Source organism: Pristiophorus japonicus, chromosome 24 (genome assembly GCF_044704955.1).
Source record: "Pristiophorus japonicus isolate sPriJap1 chromosome 24, sPriJap1.hap1, whole genome shotgun sequence".
Taxonomy (NCBI): domain Eukaryota; kingdom Metazoa; phylum Chordata; class Chondrichthyes; family Pristiophoridae; genus Pristiophorus; species Pristiophorus japonicus.
In genome coordinates, this window is record NC_092000.1 from 8,213,998 (window position 1) to 8,233,285 (window position 19,288).

The window sequence follows — 19,288 nt, forward strand, 5'->3', positions numbered from 1 at the left end:
CTGACTCATCTTTTCCACAACACCATATTTGAACCTCTCCAGGTTTTGCTCCTGCCACAGCACTGAAATGTCCCTAACAAAAGTTACAAATTACATTCTCTGTGATTGTGAGGATGGTGTATTCTCCCTTCTTGGCTTTATCGACCTCTCTACAGCCTTTGACACAGTCCACCACACCATCCACATCCAACACCTCTCCTCCATTGTCAGCTCAGTTGGACTGCCTTTGCATCTCTAGTATTGGCTTCTCTTCCTGTAGATATGGGGTCAGATTCCACATGTACACTGACAATACCCAATTTTACCTCTCTACCACCTCCCTTGAGGCTTCCACCATCTGTGTTGTCAGACTGCTTGTCTGATATCCAGTCTTGGATGAGCCACAACATCTGACCCCATATACACTGTACTGACCACTTCCACCTCCATAAGATTACCCACCTCTGCCTCAACCCATCTGCTGCTGAAACATGCCTTTGGCATCTCCAGACTCAACTATTTCAATGCTCTTTTGGCAGTCTCTTATCCTCCATAAACTTCAGTTCATCCAAAACTCTGTTGCCCTATCCTGCACCAAGTCCTGGCCTGCTCACTGGTTTATATTGGCTCCTGGTCCCACAATACCTCAAAGTTAAATTTCTCATTCTCATGTTTAAATCCTTTCATGGCCTTGCCCTGCCACCCATTATCTCCTCCAGCCCTACAACTTAACGAGAAATCTGCATTCCTCTGACTCTGTCCTCTTGCAGACCCCCACTCCCCTCACCCCACCATTGGTGGCCAAGTCTTCATCCATTTGGGCCCAACACTCCGTAATACTCTCTTTATACCTTTTCACCTCTCCTCCTTTAACACACCCTAAACTCCACCTAATCTCCTCTTCTTTAACGTGCCATCCATTTTAGTCAGAGAACACTTCTATGATACACCTTGGGACATTTTTCTTTGTTAAAGATGCTATATAATCCAATTTATTGTTGATCACCCGATTAGGAAGTTACACCCCTTACAAGGTAGTAATGGCAGAGACCTGACCTAAAAAGGATTACACCGGTTCTTTGGGGATTACACTGGTCTCTGAGTGAAGTTATAGCTGAAGACCTCTGAACCTCTGATAGAATTTATGGGTCATTATCTTTAAGTACATCTTATGTAAAGATGTTAAGTAAGGATGCATTGGTGAGATAAATACATTGCAAAACTTACTCGAATCTCGCTGTCGTCATAATTGTATAGGATTGCTCTAATTTCCACTTGTTCATTGCGAACAACAGAATATGGAAGTCGAAGGTCAATGAAAAAAGTTTTCTGCACTGTTAGCTCATAAGGCTGAGCAACACATATTCCTGGATGAAGATAGAATTCATAAAAGGTGTCACAATCTTTATTTTAAAAGGCTGACCTGTCATTTTTCACTGCATGAAGAAACAGAATTACTTTCAAAGCTGAAAAGAGTTGACATAGAATGACAATCGCCAAATTTTGAAATTTCATCTTCATTCTCCCAAATTTTAACTTGGCGTTTGAATGGAGTGAATGTCATCATTTCCATGCATATGGAATTGTATGTCTGTATGTGTGACTGTTGCTTCCATTCATGTTTTAAAAAGTATTGTATTCTTCTAAAGTCCTCCCACAATTTTTAAGATCTTTGCTTCCAACTGGAGATGCTATAGTTTGAAACAGCCATTGTTTCTCTTTTGGATGATGATGAGATGATCACTGAGTAATATACTTGGAGACTGTATGGTGCTGAAAATGCCCTCCTCCTTAAGGTCTATTACCAGGGGCAGGCAGATGGGTCGACCCTTCTCAAATTGCCCCCAGGCCTGGAACGACGTAAAAACAGGTTTCCGCGCCGCCCGTTTTGCCGCCCCATCAGGCACGCGCCGACCCCCTTCCGACTGGCGGAAACCCCCTTCCGCCCCACGTGGGAAATTGTCCCGCGGGATCACAGCCGCTGACAGCTTTCCCCGGCGGGAAGCTGTCAGTGGCTGGGCGGCATGTCCACCCTTAAAGGGGAGGGCGCACTGCTGCGGCCGCCATTTTGTTTCAATTGTCGGCCGACTGCAAGGTAGGCCCGACAATGGCGGCCACGGGTTCGGCCGGGCCGCAACAGGCAGCACGCATCTCCTCTTGGGTGCCGGGTAACTGGCCCACCGAAAACTTCCCTGTGTTTGCCACTAACATGGCTGCAGAGTTTGCAGCGGCTCTCTCATAAATGAAGGGGAGGGACATTGTGATGCGTCAGCGCGACGTGGCACTTCCTGGTCAGGCTGACCGAATTCCACCCCACTCCAGATGCACTTCCGCCCGGCAGCCACCCAAAACACCGCTGGAAACAAAAATAACAAAGTCCTCAATATCGCTCTCTGTCCCATGGATTGGGGCAGAGAAGAATCTTCAGAAACAGTAGGTGTGCCTGCCAACTGTCAGTAGGGGGGAAATTTGGGCCCCCATCTATCCTGGTGTGCACTGGTCCGCCACATTATCACTAGTAGCTCTGCTATGTTCTGGAAATCCCTATCTAGTTCCCATCTCCTCGTCACCTGCCTAATTGCTTTGAATAAACCTCGCCAAACTCTTCTCTTCAAATCAATGCCTACAACTTCCACCCACATTCATTGACATTTGTGTGAAGTCCTAATTAGAAAGGGTATGAAAAGTAAAAAAAAGTCATGTGAAATGTTATATAGGGAGTGAGGATGTTTTTTATTTGAAGTAGTTGGGAGCGAGGAGGAGTTATTCTATGTAAGAGTACAGAACTGAGAGTGGTTTTTGCCTACGTTTAAGCACAAGAACCTAAACAAATGCAAAGAGCCAAAGAAGAAGAGGGTTCAGAAGGTGTATACACCTTTCCCAGCGCCACAACCAGAAAGCAAGGTGCGTATTGTTTGCCCCTAATTTAAGTTTTTTTAAATCTTAAATACCGACACAGGCATGATGGGCCGAATGCCCTCCTTCTGTGCTGTACAATGCTGTACAAGACCATCAGCAGGCCGGGACCATTGGACGAAGCAGCGTGTGGCGGCATACCACTTCAGGAAGCAGTGCGTGCTGCTGCAGGAGAACGATGGCTGCGAAGCCAGGTCGCTGATTGCAGTGCGGGCAGGCACAGCAGGAGGGGCAAAAGAGCGGCAAGAGTTTGTCGAAGGAAGTGACCGGGGCCCAGGAGAGGCGTGAGTCTAGGACCTAGAAGAGGCGTGGGCCCAGGGGCAGCACGGCCCAGCCCACACTGCGATATGTGTGCACACTTGGTCTGTGCAACAGAGCTGGTCTCCAGTCGTCTTGGTTAACCCTTGCCACTGGACCAAGACCTAGCTCTGTCAAGCCCGTGTGGTGGCTGGTGTGCAACGGCCACCCCACGTTAAAAAAAATCCAAGCGGAGGCATCTCCAAGATGTAATTCGGGATCTGGAATATTAGGTCCTTCATTGAAACACCAGTGAACTCATCCCTTTTTGGCGTGGAAGCAAGTCATCCTCGATACAAGGGACCGCCTATGATGATGATGATGATAACACTATAAATGTAAAGACCAAACACTCTATCCCATGTATCTCAATTGAGAAGGCTGTTGTGGAAACTTGGCCAATGGTATGCATTACATTACATGATATCAATCTTCGTGTATCCCCAAAATATGCAGGGTAGTACAATTGTATGAATTATTGACATATCGAGGCCTTTAAGAAACGAATTGCCAAGCACAAGTACCAACTAATGATGCTGCACTACTTGCAAAGGTAAAATATCAGTGAGGCCAAATAGAGAAAGATAGTGCAGCAGGCAGGGAGAAATGGGTGGCAGCTCCTGGGCCATGTTAAATAGATTAGAGGGAACCTGTGGAACTAGAGTTGTCCAACAGATTCTCAATACTGAATGTGAACAAGATTGCAATTGTAGAGGATGGTAACCACAAACAAGTCAATAACACCAGGCTGCCATCTTTGCTTAGGGACACAGAAAACAGATAAGATTAAGGGAAACATTATAGTTATACAGGATTCCATAGTAAAAGGCATTGATAGCATCTTCTGCAAGCCTCACCAGGAGATCTGAAGCCTAGCTAAAGAAAGAATATGAGCAAGATGTTGATATGATGTTGATAAAGCTATTACAAAAGCATTCGGGATCCTTGGATTTATAAACAGAGATCAATCACCAGGAACAGATGGGATACATCCTTGGATGCTGAAGAAGTGAGGGTGGAAATCACAGCGGTACTGGCCATAAAATTCCAATCCTCCATAGATACGGGGGTGATGCCAGAGGACTGGAGAATTGCAAATGATACACCATTGTCCAAAAAAGCGTACAAAGATAAACCCAGTCAGTTTAACCTCGGTAGTGGGGAAGTTATTAGAAACAGTAATCAGTGACAAAATTAACAGTCACTTGGATAGGGGTAGATTACTTAAGGAAAGCCAACACGGATTTGTAAAAGGCAAATCGTGTTTGACCAACTTGATCCGAGTTTTTTGATAAGGTAACAGAGAGGGTTGATGAGGACAATGCGGTTGACGTAGTGTACATGGATTTCCAAAAGGCGTTCGGCAAAGTGCCACATAATAGGCTTGCCAGCAAAGTTGACGCCCATGGAATTAAAAGGGGACAGTGGCAGCTGGATACGAAATTGGCTAAGTGACAGGAAACATAGTGGTGAACAGTTGCTTTTTGGACTGGAGGAATGTATAGTTATGTTTCCCATGAATTGGTCCTCGGACCACTGCTTTTCTTAAATGATCTCTTAACAGTGTGAACAAATCGGTGTGTCAGAAGGTGGCATGACTGAAGTCATCCCTTACCACACTCAATGCATGTGAACAGTCTCTCCCCAGTGTGAACTCACTTGTGTGTCTGGAGCTTTGAATAACAGAGAGAATCCCTTCTCGCCCACGGAGCAAGTGAATGGCCTCTCCCCAGTGTGAATGCATCAATGAATATCCAGCTGAGACGGGTAATTGAATCCCCACATTTCCACGGTTTCTCTGTGGTGCGAGTGTCCTTGTGGCTCTCCAGGTTGGACAATCATCTGACTGTGAGAAGAGCTTTAAAAGCACAAAGGTTCTGCTGACACACCATGTACTCACACTGAGGAGAAACCATTCACCTGCTCCGTGTGGGAAGGGATTCGCTCAGTCATGCACTCTGCTCCGACACCAGCGAGTTGACAACTAAATGCAGCAGTTGGATTCTGCTGATAATCACGGCAGCGTGGAGGCCCCGAACTGCAAGAAACCATCAGCTGCAGGTCGGGGCCATAAAAGGAGCAGAGGTGTGGTGACCCGGGAACAGTGCAAGCTGGTGCAGGAGGGCGACGACTTGGAGAAAGGTGACTGGATTGGACATCACCAAAACCAAGGTCGCTGATTGGAGTGTGGGCAGGTACAGCAGGAGAGGCATCAATCAGCAGAGGAACGGCGAGGTCGGGGCGAAGGAACAGTGAGAGATTGAAGAGACGTCATCGGGGCCCAGGAGAGGCGTGTGTTCAGGGTCCAGAAGAGGCGAGGGCCCAGGGGCAGCACGGGCTAGCCCACACTGCGATATGTATGCGCACTAGGTCCATGCAGCAGAGCTGGTCTCCAGTTGTCTTGGTTAATCCTTCCCACTGGAACAAGACCTAGCTCTGTCAAGCCCGTATGCTGGCTGGTGTGCACCAGGCGCCACACATTAAAAAAATCCATGCACAGGCATCTTCCACTCTTCAATATGTAGTTCGGGACATGGAATGTCAGGTCCTTCATTGAAACACCTGTGAACTCATCCCTTTTTGGTGTGGAAGCAAGTCATCCTCAATACGAGGGCTGCCGAAGAAGAAGCTTTTCTTAATATATATTAGTGATTTGGACTTGGATATACAGGGCACAATTTCAAAATTTGCAGATGACACAAAACTTGAAGGTCAGGAAGAGAGTGATAAACTTCAGGAAGAGATAGACAGGCTGTGAAATGGGTGAACACATGGCAGATGAAATTTAATGCAGAAAAATGTGAAGTGATGCATTTTAGTAGAAAGAATGAAGAGAGGACATATAAACTAAATGGTACAATCCTAAAGGGGGTGCTTGAATAGAGACCTGAGGATATTTGTGCATAAATTATTGAAGGTTGCAGGGCAGGTTGAGAAAGCAGTTAAAAAGGCTTACAAGATCCTGGGCTTCATAATTGGAGGCATAGAGTACAAAAGTGTGGAAATTATGATGAACCGGTATAAAATACTGGTTTGGCCCCAAATGGAGTACTGTGTCTAATTCTGGGCACCACACTTTCGGTGCGAAGACTGTAGAGAAGGTGCAGAAAAGATTTACAAGAATGGTTCCAGAAATGAGGGACTTCACTTACATTGATAGACTGGAGAAGCTGGGGTTGTTCTCCTTAGAGTAGAGTAGGTTGAGGGTAGAGGTGTTCAAAATTAGTAGGAGTTTTGCTAAGAGTAAATATTGGCAGAAGGGTCGGTAACCAGAGTAAACAGATTTAAGGTAATTGGTAAAAGAACCAGAGGGGAGATGAGGAGAATTTATTTTTTATAAACACAGCGAGTGGTTATAATATGGAATGTGCGGCTTGAAAGGGAGGTGGAAGCAAATTCAAAAGGGAATTGAATAAATATGTGAAGGGGAAAAACTTTCAGGGCTCTGGGGAAAGAGCAGGGAAGTGGGACTAATTGGATAGCTCTTTCAAAGAGCCGGCACAAGCATGACCTTCTGTGCTATATGATTCAATGAGTAAGGACAAATCTGCAGGAAGAAAGGGGAGGGAATAGAAAGAGAGAAGACAGAGTGACACGGTTTGTCGTGGAAGGTTTATACATTGCTGAAAAGATGGAACTAGGGGTTGACAGTGTTTCTTGTTTAAGCTGGAAATCAGAGAAGGGGAAAGGTTACTAGCAGGAATATATTATAGGCCACACCAAAATAAAAAGAAGATGGATGTACTGCTGTGGGATATCATCTAAAACTTATCAAAAGGCCTCAGTTGTAAATATGGAGATTTTAATCTTCTTGGTGTAAACTGTGACTCGTGGTGGAGGCCATTTGGATTATTGCAGGAGTTTATTGAAGTCTTTCAAGAATCTTTTCTGATACAAGAGGTGAGATAACCCACAAACGGGAATTTGATACTGGGACTTCAACCGAATAGTTGAAGTAAAGGAACACAGTAGGTTTAGCGAACATAAGGACATATGGAATAGGAGCAGGAGTAAGTCATTGAGCCCTTCGATCTACCTCCATCTTCAATAGTTGTTTAAGGTGTATGCTCAAATTCCTGCTGTCACCGAGAATCATAGCAAGGATATTGCAAATAAGATAGTAAAAATGAAAAAATGAAAATAGCAGTGAAATTACATTATAGATGAAATGATGGGAAGAGAATGTACTGTAGGAAGGAACTGACCTGTCTTAATCCTCACTGGTTTAATATTTAAATGCTAAACCTGGACACAACCAGTGGTCCCAGCATTGAACACATGGTGGATGGATCCTCTGACATGAAATAATTCTCTTCTTGTGAGCTACCCTATATATATTAAATACACACACAGGTACAACCTCCGAAATTCTATAAACCAGAATGTTCAGAAAACCGGACATTGCGCAGATCGCAGGAATCGTCGGCCGGAATCTGGAAATCTGTTCCAAAAACTGGAATTTTTTTTTAAAACGGCGCAAATACAGACCTATGATTGGCCTGAGCCTTTCAGAATGCCCCATGACCTCGACTCACATGTGACCCGAGCCCGCCCAACCTAACCTACGTGCAACCCGAGTCGGCCCCACCTGAAATCAGAAAATACATGAAAGTCGGCCCTAGGGTCTCCGGATTCAGGACTTCAGACTTATCTCCGAAATCCGAAAATACCTGAAATTTGGCCCTGGGGTTTCCAGATTCGGAATGTCGGATTTCTCTTCCAAAATCCGGAAAAACCCCAAAACCGAAATGCCTCGGTCCCGAGGTTTCCGGATTTCCGAGGTTGTACCTTTAGTAGGAGCTCAGGAAATCACCAACTGTCTCTCGCCATACTCATTTCCATCAGACACCAGCACAGATACATGCACTACAGGAGATTCTAACACTGATGTTCACAAGGAAGCATAATATGAGCCATGCATTTTTTCTGTATCCTCTGCTCTCCCAAACTACCCTCTCCTGGCTGCACTGCAATATTCTTGCCAATGGTCATTAAATTCACACATCCTAGATTAAAAATAAATTAGTGGGCACTATTTCCTTCTATTGGCCCCAAGTTTCCACATGATTTGCTCCTGATTTTTAAGTGCAACTGGTGTAGAACAGAGTATCTTAGAAATCGGAATTCTCATCATTTAGTTTGCTCCAGTTCTAGTCAGTTAGAACAGTTTCACTTTGGAACAGAATTTTTTTTTCAAAAGGGGGCGTGTCCGGCCACTTACATCTGATTTCAAAGTTTCGTCAGTGAAAACTTACTCCAAACTAACTTAGAATGGAGTAAGTGAAGATTTTTGTACGCTCGAAAAAACCTTGTCTACACTTTAGAAAATCAGGCATAGATTACAAATCAGGCGCAGGGAATGGGGGAGGGGAGGTTTAAAAGGAAGTTTACAAACATTAAACACTTCAGTTTTACAAATAAAGAGCCATCATCAATAATAAATGATAAATACATCAATAAATCAACCAATAAATCAATCAAAAAAAATTAATAAGAAATAAAAAAAAAATTTAAATCAATAAATAAAACATTTTCTACTTATCGACTGCAGCACCGGGAACCCTCCAACAGCGTGCTGGGATGCCCCCCACCCCCCCCAGTGTGTCTCTGTCAGTGTCTCTATCTCTCTGTCTGTCTGTGTGTGTCTCTCATTCTCTGTCTGTCAGTGTCTGTGTTTCTGACAGCGAGGGGAGGGGGAGGAGGGGGGTAGAGGGAGAGAGGAGGGGAGCAGAGGGAGGGAAGGGGGAGAAGGGGGAGGGATGGGGGAGAAGGGGGAGGGGGGAGAAGGGGGGGAGAAGGGGAAAAAGGGGAGAAGGGGAGAAAGGAGATGGGGGGGAAAGGAGATGGGGGGAAAAGGAGATGGGGGGAAAAGGAGATGGGGGGAAAAGGAGATGGGGGGAAAAGGAGATGGGGGGAAAAGGAGATGGGGGGAAAAGGAGATGGGGGGGAAAAGGAGATAGGGGGGAAGGAGATGGGGGGAAGGAGATGGGGGGAAGGAGATAGGGGGGGAAGGAGATAGGGGGGGAAGGAGATAGTGGGGGGGGGGGAAAGGAGAAGGGGGAGGGAGGCTGAACGGGCCGGGCCCGAGACTTCAGGCAGGGCCCGTCCTCAGCACCAGATTTACAGGTAGGTGGCGTTGGGTCGGGTCGGGGGGGTTGGTGGGAGGGAAGTCGGTTCGGTTCGGGTCGGGGGGAGGGAGGGAGAGGGAGGTCAGGTCGGGGGGAGGGAGGTCAGGGGGCGGGGGGAAGCGGGAGTCGGGTCCGGTCCAGTCCGGTCCGGGGGTGGGGGGGGGGGAAGCGGGAGTCGAGTCGGGTCGGGTCCGGGGACGGGGGGGGGCGGGGGGAGCGGGAGTCGGGTCCGGTCCAGTCCGGTCCGGGGGCAGGGGGGGGGGAAGCGGGAGTCGAGTCGGGTCGCATCCGGTCCGGGGACGGGGGGGCGGGGGGAGCGGGAGTCGGGTCGGGTCCGGTCTGGAGGCGGGGGGCGGGAAGCGGGAGTCGAGTCGGGTCGGGAGGAAGCAGGAGCTGGCCATGGGAGGAGCCTTATTCACGCAGCCCCAGTGAGGCCATTCGGCCAGGGCTAGGGGCTGCGTGCTTCGGGCCCCTCCCACACAGTTTTGGGCGCCTGGAGCTACTGCACATGCGTGCCCACTGTAGCGCGCATGTGCAGAGGTCCCGGCACTGTTTTCAGCGCAGGGACCTAGCTCCACCCCATACAGCTCCTGCTGCACCGCGCCGAGGGCCAGAGGACCTGCAGGGAGGTGGAGAATCTGAAGTTTTTTTTAGGCGCACTTTGTGGCGCGAAAAACGGGCGTCCAGGTTGGGACTGCACCGTTCTAGGCGCCGCTCGAAACTTGGGCCCATGATTGCTATGCTGGCAATTCCACATCCTCCTATTCCTTGAGCTCACAAACTTGAGATATGAAAAGACATAAAATACTAACTTTTTGATTACAAGCACTGCATATTGGAATCCTTTAATTTGCTTGAGTAATCATTGGTTTCAACAAACAATCTAATAATCCAAAATAGTCTTACCTTTTTCTGGAGACACACTGACAGCTTGTATTTCCCAAGAAGTGATTGAGTCTTTAAGGTAACCAGATATCTCCTTTCTCACAAGGCTGTTTCAGAAAAAGAAAAATGTTTTTCCATTGAGCACATCTTGATACTATTAACATCTTGTTTTGTTCTGTAATACCCGTATTTTGTTTGTGAAATCAGCTATTGGACAAGTTACACTGAATAGTCTTATTTTTCTGTAGATTGCTACCCTGTACTTGACTCTTACCTATCATATGTTTAAGAGTCATCCAAACCATTTAAGAATAATCCAAACACTTCAGACTAAAAATGAATGCTTTGCTTCATGGAATCCTTCTATTAATGTGATCAAACAGGAAATCCCACATTAAGCAGTTTAATTGAGTCTGCACCAATGTGCTTTGAGAATAATCACCGTTTAAATTTTTAATTAAATCAGAAATAGGGAACATCTGAATCCATAAATCTCACAAATATAACACAACAAAATATAATATATGTGTGGAAGATAAAAAGTCCATTAATCAATATCTCGAGCTGAACAATGTTATATATATGGACTTGTATTTACACTGTACAGCCAACAGAGGTCTCATTCCCCAGAGTCCCAAGGGATCCCATAATCTCTTGAGAGCACAGGTATCTGAGAAGGCTTCACAGCTTGGAGAGGCACTCTGGAGACCTGCAATAAAAGACTGAGGTTACACTTTACTTTGAGCTCACAATGTTCAGTCTGACTTTTTCTCCATACGCAACAACTGCCGATGAGATACAGATAGCGAACCCAAAGATGCAGAGAACAGTGGGCATCCTGGAGAAATTTTCGGAGGGATATGATTGGGAAACTTTTGTGGAACGACTCGACCAATACCTCGTGGCCAACGAGCTAGATGGGGAAGAGAGCGCTGCCAAACGAAGGGCATCTGTGGGGCACCAATGTATGACCTCATGAAGGATCTGCTCACACCAGCGAAACCCACGGAGAAATCATACGACGATTTGTGCACACTGGACGGAGAGCATTTGAATCTGAAGGAAAGCGTTCTGATGGTGACGTACCGGTTCTACACCTACAAAAGGTCTGAAGGCCAGGAAGTGGCGACTTATATCGCCAAGTTGAGGACATTGCGAATTTGAAGAACTTTTGGAGCACATGCTCAGAGACTTTTTCATACTTGACATTGGCCACAAAACCATGCTTTTGACTGGAGAGACCCCAACCTTGAGTAAGGCCATAGCGATAGCCTTAGAATACTAAGCAAATCTCTCAGAACACAAGTGCTGCTACAAGTACTGTGAACAAAGTGATGTTGTTTTCGAATTGTAACGTACAGGGCAGGTCACACATACCTGCAGCTACACGTCCGCAGATGTCTCAGAGTCCACCATCAAGGGTGATGAATGCAAGGCCATTAACATCTTGTTGGCGCTGCGGGGGGTGATCATCGTTTCCATTCATGCTGATTCAAAGAATATGTTTGCAAGGGCTGTGGAACAATGGGACACCTCCAACGACTGTGTAGGCAAGCTGCTAAGCCTGTTAAACCTGCAAACCATCACGTTGCAGAGGAGGACAGATCCACGGAGGATCACTATGAACCCCCAAATAATAACTTCACGGTGGGGCGGGCAATAATCAAGGGAATAATGGAGGCATGTGAAAAAGGAACGGCAGTAGTCATGGGGGATTTTAACCTACATATCGATTGGTCAAATCAAATCGCACGGGGTAGCCTGGAGGAGAAATTCATAGAATGCATACGAGATTGTTTCTTAGAACAGTATGTAACAGAACCTACAAGGGAGCAAGCCATCTTAGATCTGGTCCTGTGTAATGAGACAGGAAAAATAAACGATCTCCTCGTAAAAGATCCTCTCGGAATGAGTTATCACAATATGGTTGAATTTGTAATACAGATTGAGGATGAGGAAGTTGTGTCAGAAACGAGCGTACTATGCTTAAACAAAGGGGACTACAGTGGGATGAGGGTAGAGTTGGCTAAAGTAGATTGGAAACAAGGACTAAACGGTGGCAGAATTGAGGAACAGTGGAGGACTTTTAAGGAGCTCTTTGATAGTGCGCAACAAAAATATATTCCAGTGAAAAAGAAGGGCGGCAAGAGAAGGGATAACCAGCTGTGGATAACTAAGGAAATAAAGGAAAGTATCAAATCAAAGACCAATGCGTATAAGGTGGCCAAGGTTAGTGGGAAACTAGAGGATTGGGAAAATTTTAAGCAACAGCAAAGCATGACTAAAAAAGCAATAAAGAAAGGGAAGATAGATTTGAAGGTAAACTTGCACAAAACATAAAAACAGATAGTAAAAGCTTTTACAGATATATAAAACGGAAAAGAGTGACTAAAGTAAATGTTGGTCCCTTAGAAGATGAAAAGGGGGATTTAATAATGGGAAATGTGGAAATAGCTGAGACCTTAAACAATTATTTTGCTTCCGTCTTCACAGTGGAAGACACAAAAACCATGCCAAAATTTGCAGGCCACAGGAATGTGAGAAGGGAGGACCTTGAGACAATCACTATCACTAGGGGAGTAGTGCTGGACAGGCTAATGGGACTGAAGGTAGACAAGTCCCCTGGTCCTGATGAAATGCATCCCAGGGTATTAAAAGAGATGGCGGAAGTTATAGCAGATGCATTCGTTATAATCTACCAAAATTCTCTGGACTCTGGGGAGGTACCAGCGGATTGGAAAGCAGCTAATGTAACGCCTCTGTTTAAAAAAGGGGGCAGGCAAAAGGCAGGTAACTATAGGCCGGTTAGTTTAACATCTGTAGTGGGGAAAATGCTTGAAACTATCATTAAGGAAGAAATAGCGGGACATCTAGATCGGAATAGTGCAATCAAGTAGATGCAGCATGGATTCATGAAAGGGAAATCATGTTTAACTAACTTACTGGAATTCTTTGAGGATATAACGAGCATGGTAGATAGAGGTGTACCGATGGATGTGGTGTATTTAGATTTCCAAAAAGGCATTCGATAAGGTGCCACACAAAAGGTTACTGCAGAAGATAAAGGTACGCGGAGTCAGAGGAAATGTATTAGCATGGATAGAGAATTGGCTGACGAACAGAAAGCAGAGAGTCGGGATAAATGGGACCTTTTCCGGTTGGAAATCAGTGGTTAGTGGTGTGCCACAGGGATCAGTGCTGGGACCACAACTGTTTACAATATACATAGATGACCTAGAAGAGGGGACAGAGTATACTGCAACAAAATTTGCAGATGACACTAAGATTAGTGGGAAAGCGGGTTGTGTAGAGGACTCAGAGAGGCTGCAAGGAGATTTGGATAGGTTAAGCGAATGGGCTAAGGTTTGGCAGATGGAATACAATGTCGGAAAGTGTGAGGTCATCCACCTTGGGAAAAAAAACAGTAAAAGGGAATATTATTTGAATGGGGAGAAATTACAGCATGCTGTGGTGCAGAGGGACCTGGGGGTCCTTGTACATGAATCCCAAAAGGTTAGTTTGCAGGTGCAGCAGGTAATCAGGAAGGCAAATGGAATGTTGGCCTTCATTGCGAGAGGGATGGAGTACAAAAGCAGGGAGGTCTTGCTGCAACTATATAAGGTATTGGTAAGGCCGCACCTGGAGTACTGCGTGCAGTTTTGGTCACCTTACTTAAGGAAGGATATACTAGCTTTGGAAGGGGTACAGAGACGTTTCACTAGGCTGATTCCAGAAATGAGGGGGTTACCTTATGATGATAGATTGAGTAGACTGGGTCTTTACTCATTAGAGTTCAGAAGGATGAGGGGTGATCTTATAGAAACATTTAAAATCATGAAAGGGATAGACAAGATAGAGGCAGAGAGGTTGTTTCCACTGGTAGGGGAGACTAGAACTAGGGGGCACAGCCTCAAAGTACAGGGGAGCCAATTTAAAACCGAGTTGAGAAGGAATTTCTTCTCCGAGAGGGTTGTGAATCTGTGGAATTCTCTGCCCAAGGAAGCAGTTGAGGCTAGCTGATTGAATGTTTTCAAGTCAAAGATAGATAGATTATTAACCAGTAAGGGAATTAAGGGTTACGGGGAGAGGGCAGATTAGTGGAGCTGAGTCCACGACCAGATCAGCCATGATCTTATTGAATGGCGGAGCAGGCTCGAGGGGCTAGATGGCCTACTCCTGTTCCTAATTCTTATGTTCTTATATTCTTATGAACCAGAGCCTCAGATAGAGGTACTTGGAGTGCACACATTCACCATGAATTGTCCCCCGATAATGCTGAATGTTGAACTAAATGGACTCCCGGTATCAACGGAGCTGGACACGGGCGCGAGCCAGTCCATCATGGGCAAAAAGACTTTCGAAAGGTTGTGGTGCAACAAGGCCTCAAGGCCAGTCTTAACTCCAGTTCGCACGAGACTAACAACTTACACTAAAGAACTGATTCCTGTAATCGGCAGTGCTACCGTAAAGGTCTCCTACGATGGAGCGATGCACAAGCTACCACTCTGAGTGACACCGGGCGATGGTCCTACGCTGCTCGGCAGGAGATGGCTGGGAAAGATACGCTGGAACTGGGACGACGTCCGAGCGCAATCGCCCACTGACAACACTTCGTGTGCCCAGGTCTTGAACAAATTTCTTTCGCTGTTCGAACCAGGCATCGGGAAATTCCAAGGAGCAAAAGTGCAGATCCACTTTATTCCAGGGACGCGACCCATCCATCACAAGGCGAGAGCAGTACTGTACATGATGAGAGAAAGGGTAGAGATCGAGCTAGACTGGCTGCAATGAGAGGACATCATTTCACCGATCCGAGTTCAGCGAGTGGGCCAGTCCTATCGTCCCAGTCCTCAAGGGAGACAGCACCATCAGAATCTGTGGCGATTACAAAGTAACTATCAATCGTTTCTCCCTGCAGGACCAATACCCACTACCAAAAGCCGACGACCTCTTTGCAACGCTGGCGGGAGCAAAGCTGGATCTGACTTCAGCCGACATGATGCAGGAACTGAAGGAATCATCAAAGGCCCTCACCTGCATCAACACACATAAAGGTCCTTTTGTATATAACAGATGCCCGTTTGGAATCTGATCAGCGGAGTAACATGGAAAGTTTACTGAAGTCGGTCCCGCACACCGTGCTCTTCCAGGATGACATCTTGGTCACAGGTCGGAACACAGTTGAGCACCTGCAGAACCTGGAGGAGGTTCTTAGTCGACTCAACCGCGTGGGGCTCAGGTTAAAACGCTCAAAGTGCATTTTCCTGGCACCTGAAGTGGAGTTCCTGGGAAGGAGGATTGCGGCGGACGGCATCAGGCCCACCAAGAAGAAGGAGGCAATCGAGAACACACCAAGGCCACAGAACGTGACAGAGCTGCGGTTGTTTCTGGGACTCTTGAACTACTTTAGTAACTTCTTACCGGGTTTCAGCACCATGCTAGAACCACTACATGTCTTACTACAAAAAAGGGGCGAATGGGTTTGGGGCAAAAGCCAAGAAACGCCTTTGTAAAAGCTAGAAAATTGTTATGCTCAAACAAATTGCTTGTGTTGTATGATCCACGTTAGTGTTTTGTACTAGCATGTGATACGTCGTCATATGGCGTCGGGTGTGTATTGCAACAAGCTAATGATTTTGGGAAACTGCAATCGGTTGCTTATGCATCCAGGAGTCTGTCTAAAGCCGAGAGAGCTTACAGTATGATTGAAAAAGAAGCGTTAGCGTGTGTCTATGGGGTAAAGAAAATGCATCAATACCTGTTTGGGCTAAAAATCGAATTGGAAACTGACCATAGCCACTTATATCCCTGTTTTCTGAGAGTAAAGGGATAAATACCAACGCATTGGCCCACATCCAGAGATGGGCGCTCACGTTGTCCGCGTACAACTATGCCATCCGCCACAGGCCAGGCACAGAAAACTGCGCCAATGCTCTCAGTAGGCTGCCATTGCCCACCACGGGGATAGAAATGGCGCAGCCCGCAGATCTAGCCATGGTTATGGAAGCATTTGAGAGTGAGAAATCACCCATCACTGCCCGGCAGATCAAAACCTGGACAAGCCAGGACACCTTATTATCTCTAGTCAAAAGCTGTGTGCATCACGGGAGCTGGTCCAGTGTCCCAGTGGAAATGCAGGAAGAGATAAAGCCGTTCCAGCGGTGCAAAGATGAAATATCTATTCAGGCAGACTGCCTTCTGTGGGGCAATCAAGTAGTGGTCCCCAAGTAGGGCAGAGACACCTTCATCAATGACCTCCACAGTACCCACTCAGGCATCGTAATGATGAAAGCGATAGCCAGATCCCACGTGTGGTGGCCCAGTATCGATGTAGACTTAAGAGTCCTGCATTCACAGATGTAATACATGATCGCAGTTAAGCAATGTACCCAGGGAGGCGCCACTAAGTTTATGGTCTTGGCCCTCCAAACCGTGGTCTAGGGTACACGTTGACTATGCAGGCCCGTTCTTGGGTAAAATGTTCCTTGTGGTTGCAGACGCGTACTTCAAGTGGATTGAATGTGAGATAATGTCGGCTAGCACGTCCGCTGTCACCACTGAAAACCTGCAGGCCATGTTTGCCTCACACGGCTTACCCGATGTCCTGGTGAGTGACAACGGGCCATGTTTTACCAGTGCTGAGTTCAAAGAATTCATGACTCATAACGGGATCAAACATGTCATATCTGCCCAGTTTAAACCAGCGTCCAATGGTCAGGCAGAAAGAGCAGTGAAACCATCAAGCAAGGCTTGAAGAGGGTAACTGAAAGCTCACTGCCGACTCGCCTATCCCGAGTCCTGCTTAGCTATCGCGCGAGACCACACTCACTCACTGGGATCCCACCTGCTGAACTGCTCATGAAAAGAGCACTTAAGACAAGGCTCTCTTTAGTTCACCCTGATCTACAAGAACAGGTAGAGAGCAGGCAGCTTCAACAAAATGCATACCATGATAGCGCAAATGTGTCACGCGAGATTGAAATCAATGATCCCGTATTTGTTTTAAATTATGGACCAGGTCCCAAGTAGCTTCCCGGCACTGTCGTGGCCAAAGAGGGGAGCACGGTGTTTCGGGTCAAACTTTCAAATGGACTCATTCACCGGAAACACTTGGACCAAATCAAACTCAGATTCACTGGACCCTACCTTTTTTGATCCTCCAACACACACACCGGTGACGACTGACACCACGGTTGACCATGAAGCAGAACCCATCATCCACTGCAGCCCTGCAGGGCCCAACACACCAGGCAGCCCAGCAAGGCCAGCTGCACAGCAGCCCAGCGAGGGCCCATCAAATGATTCAACAACACCAGCTTTCACGAGACGATCAACCAGGGCAAGGGCCCCAGATCGACTCACATTGTAAATAGTTACACTATTGACTTTGGGGAGGGAATGTTGTTGTATATGTGGACTTGTATTTACTCTGTACAGCCACCATTCCCCGGGCTCATTCCACGGGGTCCCAAGGGATCCCATAATCCCTTGGGAGCACAGGTATTTACGAAGCCTTCACAGGTTGGAGAGGCACTCTGGAGATCTGCAATAAAAAACTGAGGTCACACTTTACTTTGAGCTCACAGTGTTCAGTCTGACTCTTTCTCCATATACAATAAACAATGCTGGCAATTCTCGAGCAACAACCTTCGGTTTCGTCACAGAAAATAATTGGACCATTAACCTGATAGGTTTTTTAAAAACTTAATCTCATTTGTTGTTTTCTCTATATCAAATGATCTTACAATGTTTTTCAGTTTTCTAATGCCAAAACACAGCATTACATGGTATTAACACCAGTTCATTAACAATTATTTCCTGATCAACACTTCTGTAACGAGTAGTGTATTCCAAAGTTTTACATCTACTGCTAAGATTATTACTGTATCAGCCGTTGCTCAGTTGATAGCATTCTCGCCTGAGTTAGTAGGTTGTGGGTTCAAATATCATTCCAAGACTTGAGCACAAAATCTAAATCCTGATGGATTGCTGTACTGTCGGAGCTGCCGTCATGTGAATGAGACGTCAAACCGGGGCCCCGTCTGCCCTCTCAGCTGGAGCTCATGGCATTATTTGAAGATAAGCAGGGGAGTTCTCCCCGGTGTCCTGGCCAACATTTATCCCTCAATTAACACCACTAAAACCGATGATAGGGTCATTATCACATTGCTGTTTGTCGTACCTTGCTCTGCACAAATTGGCTGCCGTGTTTCCTACATTATAAATGCAATCCTTCAAATTACATTCCATACAAATCCTTAAAAAATATATTTAATTGGCTGGTAAGCTCATTGGGACATCCTGAGGTTGAGAAATGTGCTATAGAAATACAATTCTTTCTCTTACAGTCAACTTTTGGGCCGAATGAATCCTACTGACTACCAGTCTCATGAATTAAATCATTCCGAAGCAGTTCAAATATTACGCATTCATACAAGTATGTGGAATTTCATTACAATACGTACCCATCTCTATTAGCAGGTGTGGGCAGAGTTTCCAGGCGCCAAAGCCAGCTTTCTGGGAAGTCACTTCTGGATGTTATTTCCTCATAGGGAGAATAGAAATCATCATCACCTAAAGGAAAAGTGTTATCGTTAAATTATTGATTTTGATGCAGAGTTTCATCCCTACATATAAAGACTAAAAAGTTGAAAGATTTTGCTTTCATTTTCCACTCCGAGTGAAAAAATGGCACTGCACGATTCAGTTGTCCACCAAGAAGTGGGCTGGCCAGGCCAGAGTTTCTGAGGCTAGCCTAATTAACATAATGACTGCAAATCCCCACCATCAGAAACACCGCTCACTGACAGCTTTTGATTTTAGGGACGGAGGGGAGGAGCGGGGAGAGGGAAGGGGAGGAGGGAGGGTTGGAAGGGGGGGAGGGGCGTGGGTGGAAATTTGAATACTGCTTCAGGATTTACTGGTTGCATCATCTTAAAAGATCAGCAAACCAAAAAGGTGAATTTTAAGCAGCTCTTAAAGCTTTCCAGAGAAATATGTCTATCAGGTCTACAGGAAGAACGAGAACCCCTAGGGTCAGCAATGAGACTGTGGAAATGCTCACTGGAAGTCGATAACATCGT

General features: G+C 46.2%; 1 protein-coding gene across 1 annotated transcript in view; it reads right to left on the minus strand.

Annotated features, from left to right (window-relative positions):
• LOC139238019 (venom factor-like) overlaps positions 1–19,288 on the minus strand; it is a 220,191-nt gene that overhangs the window by 98,048 nt on the left and 102,855 nt on the right. The window contains exons 18-20 of the mRNA XM_070867416.1: positions 18,671–18,779; positions 10,227–10,312; positions 1,207–1,346 (exon numbers count right to left, since the gene is read on the minus strand). Coding sequence (XP_070723517.1) covers positions 1,207–1,346; positions 10,227–10,312; positions 18,671–18,779 — 335 coding nt within the window. The remainder of the gene's footprint in view (positions 1–1,206; positions 1,347–10,226; positions 10,313–18,670; positions 18,780–19,288) is intronic.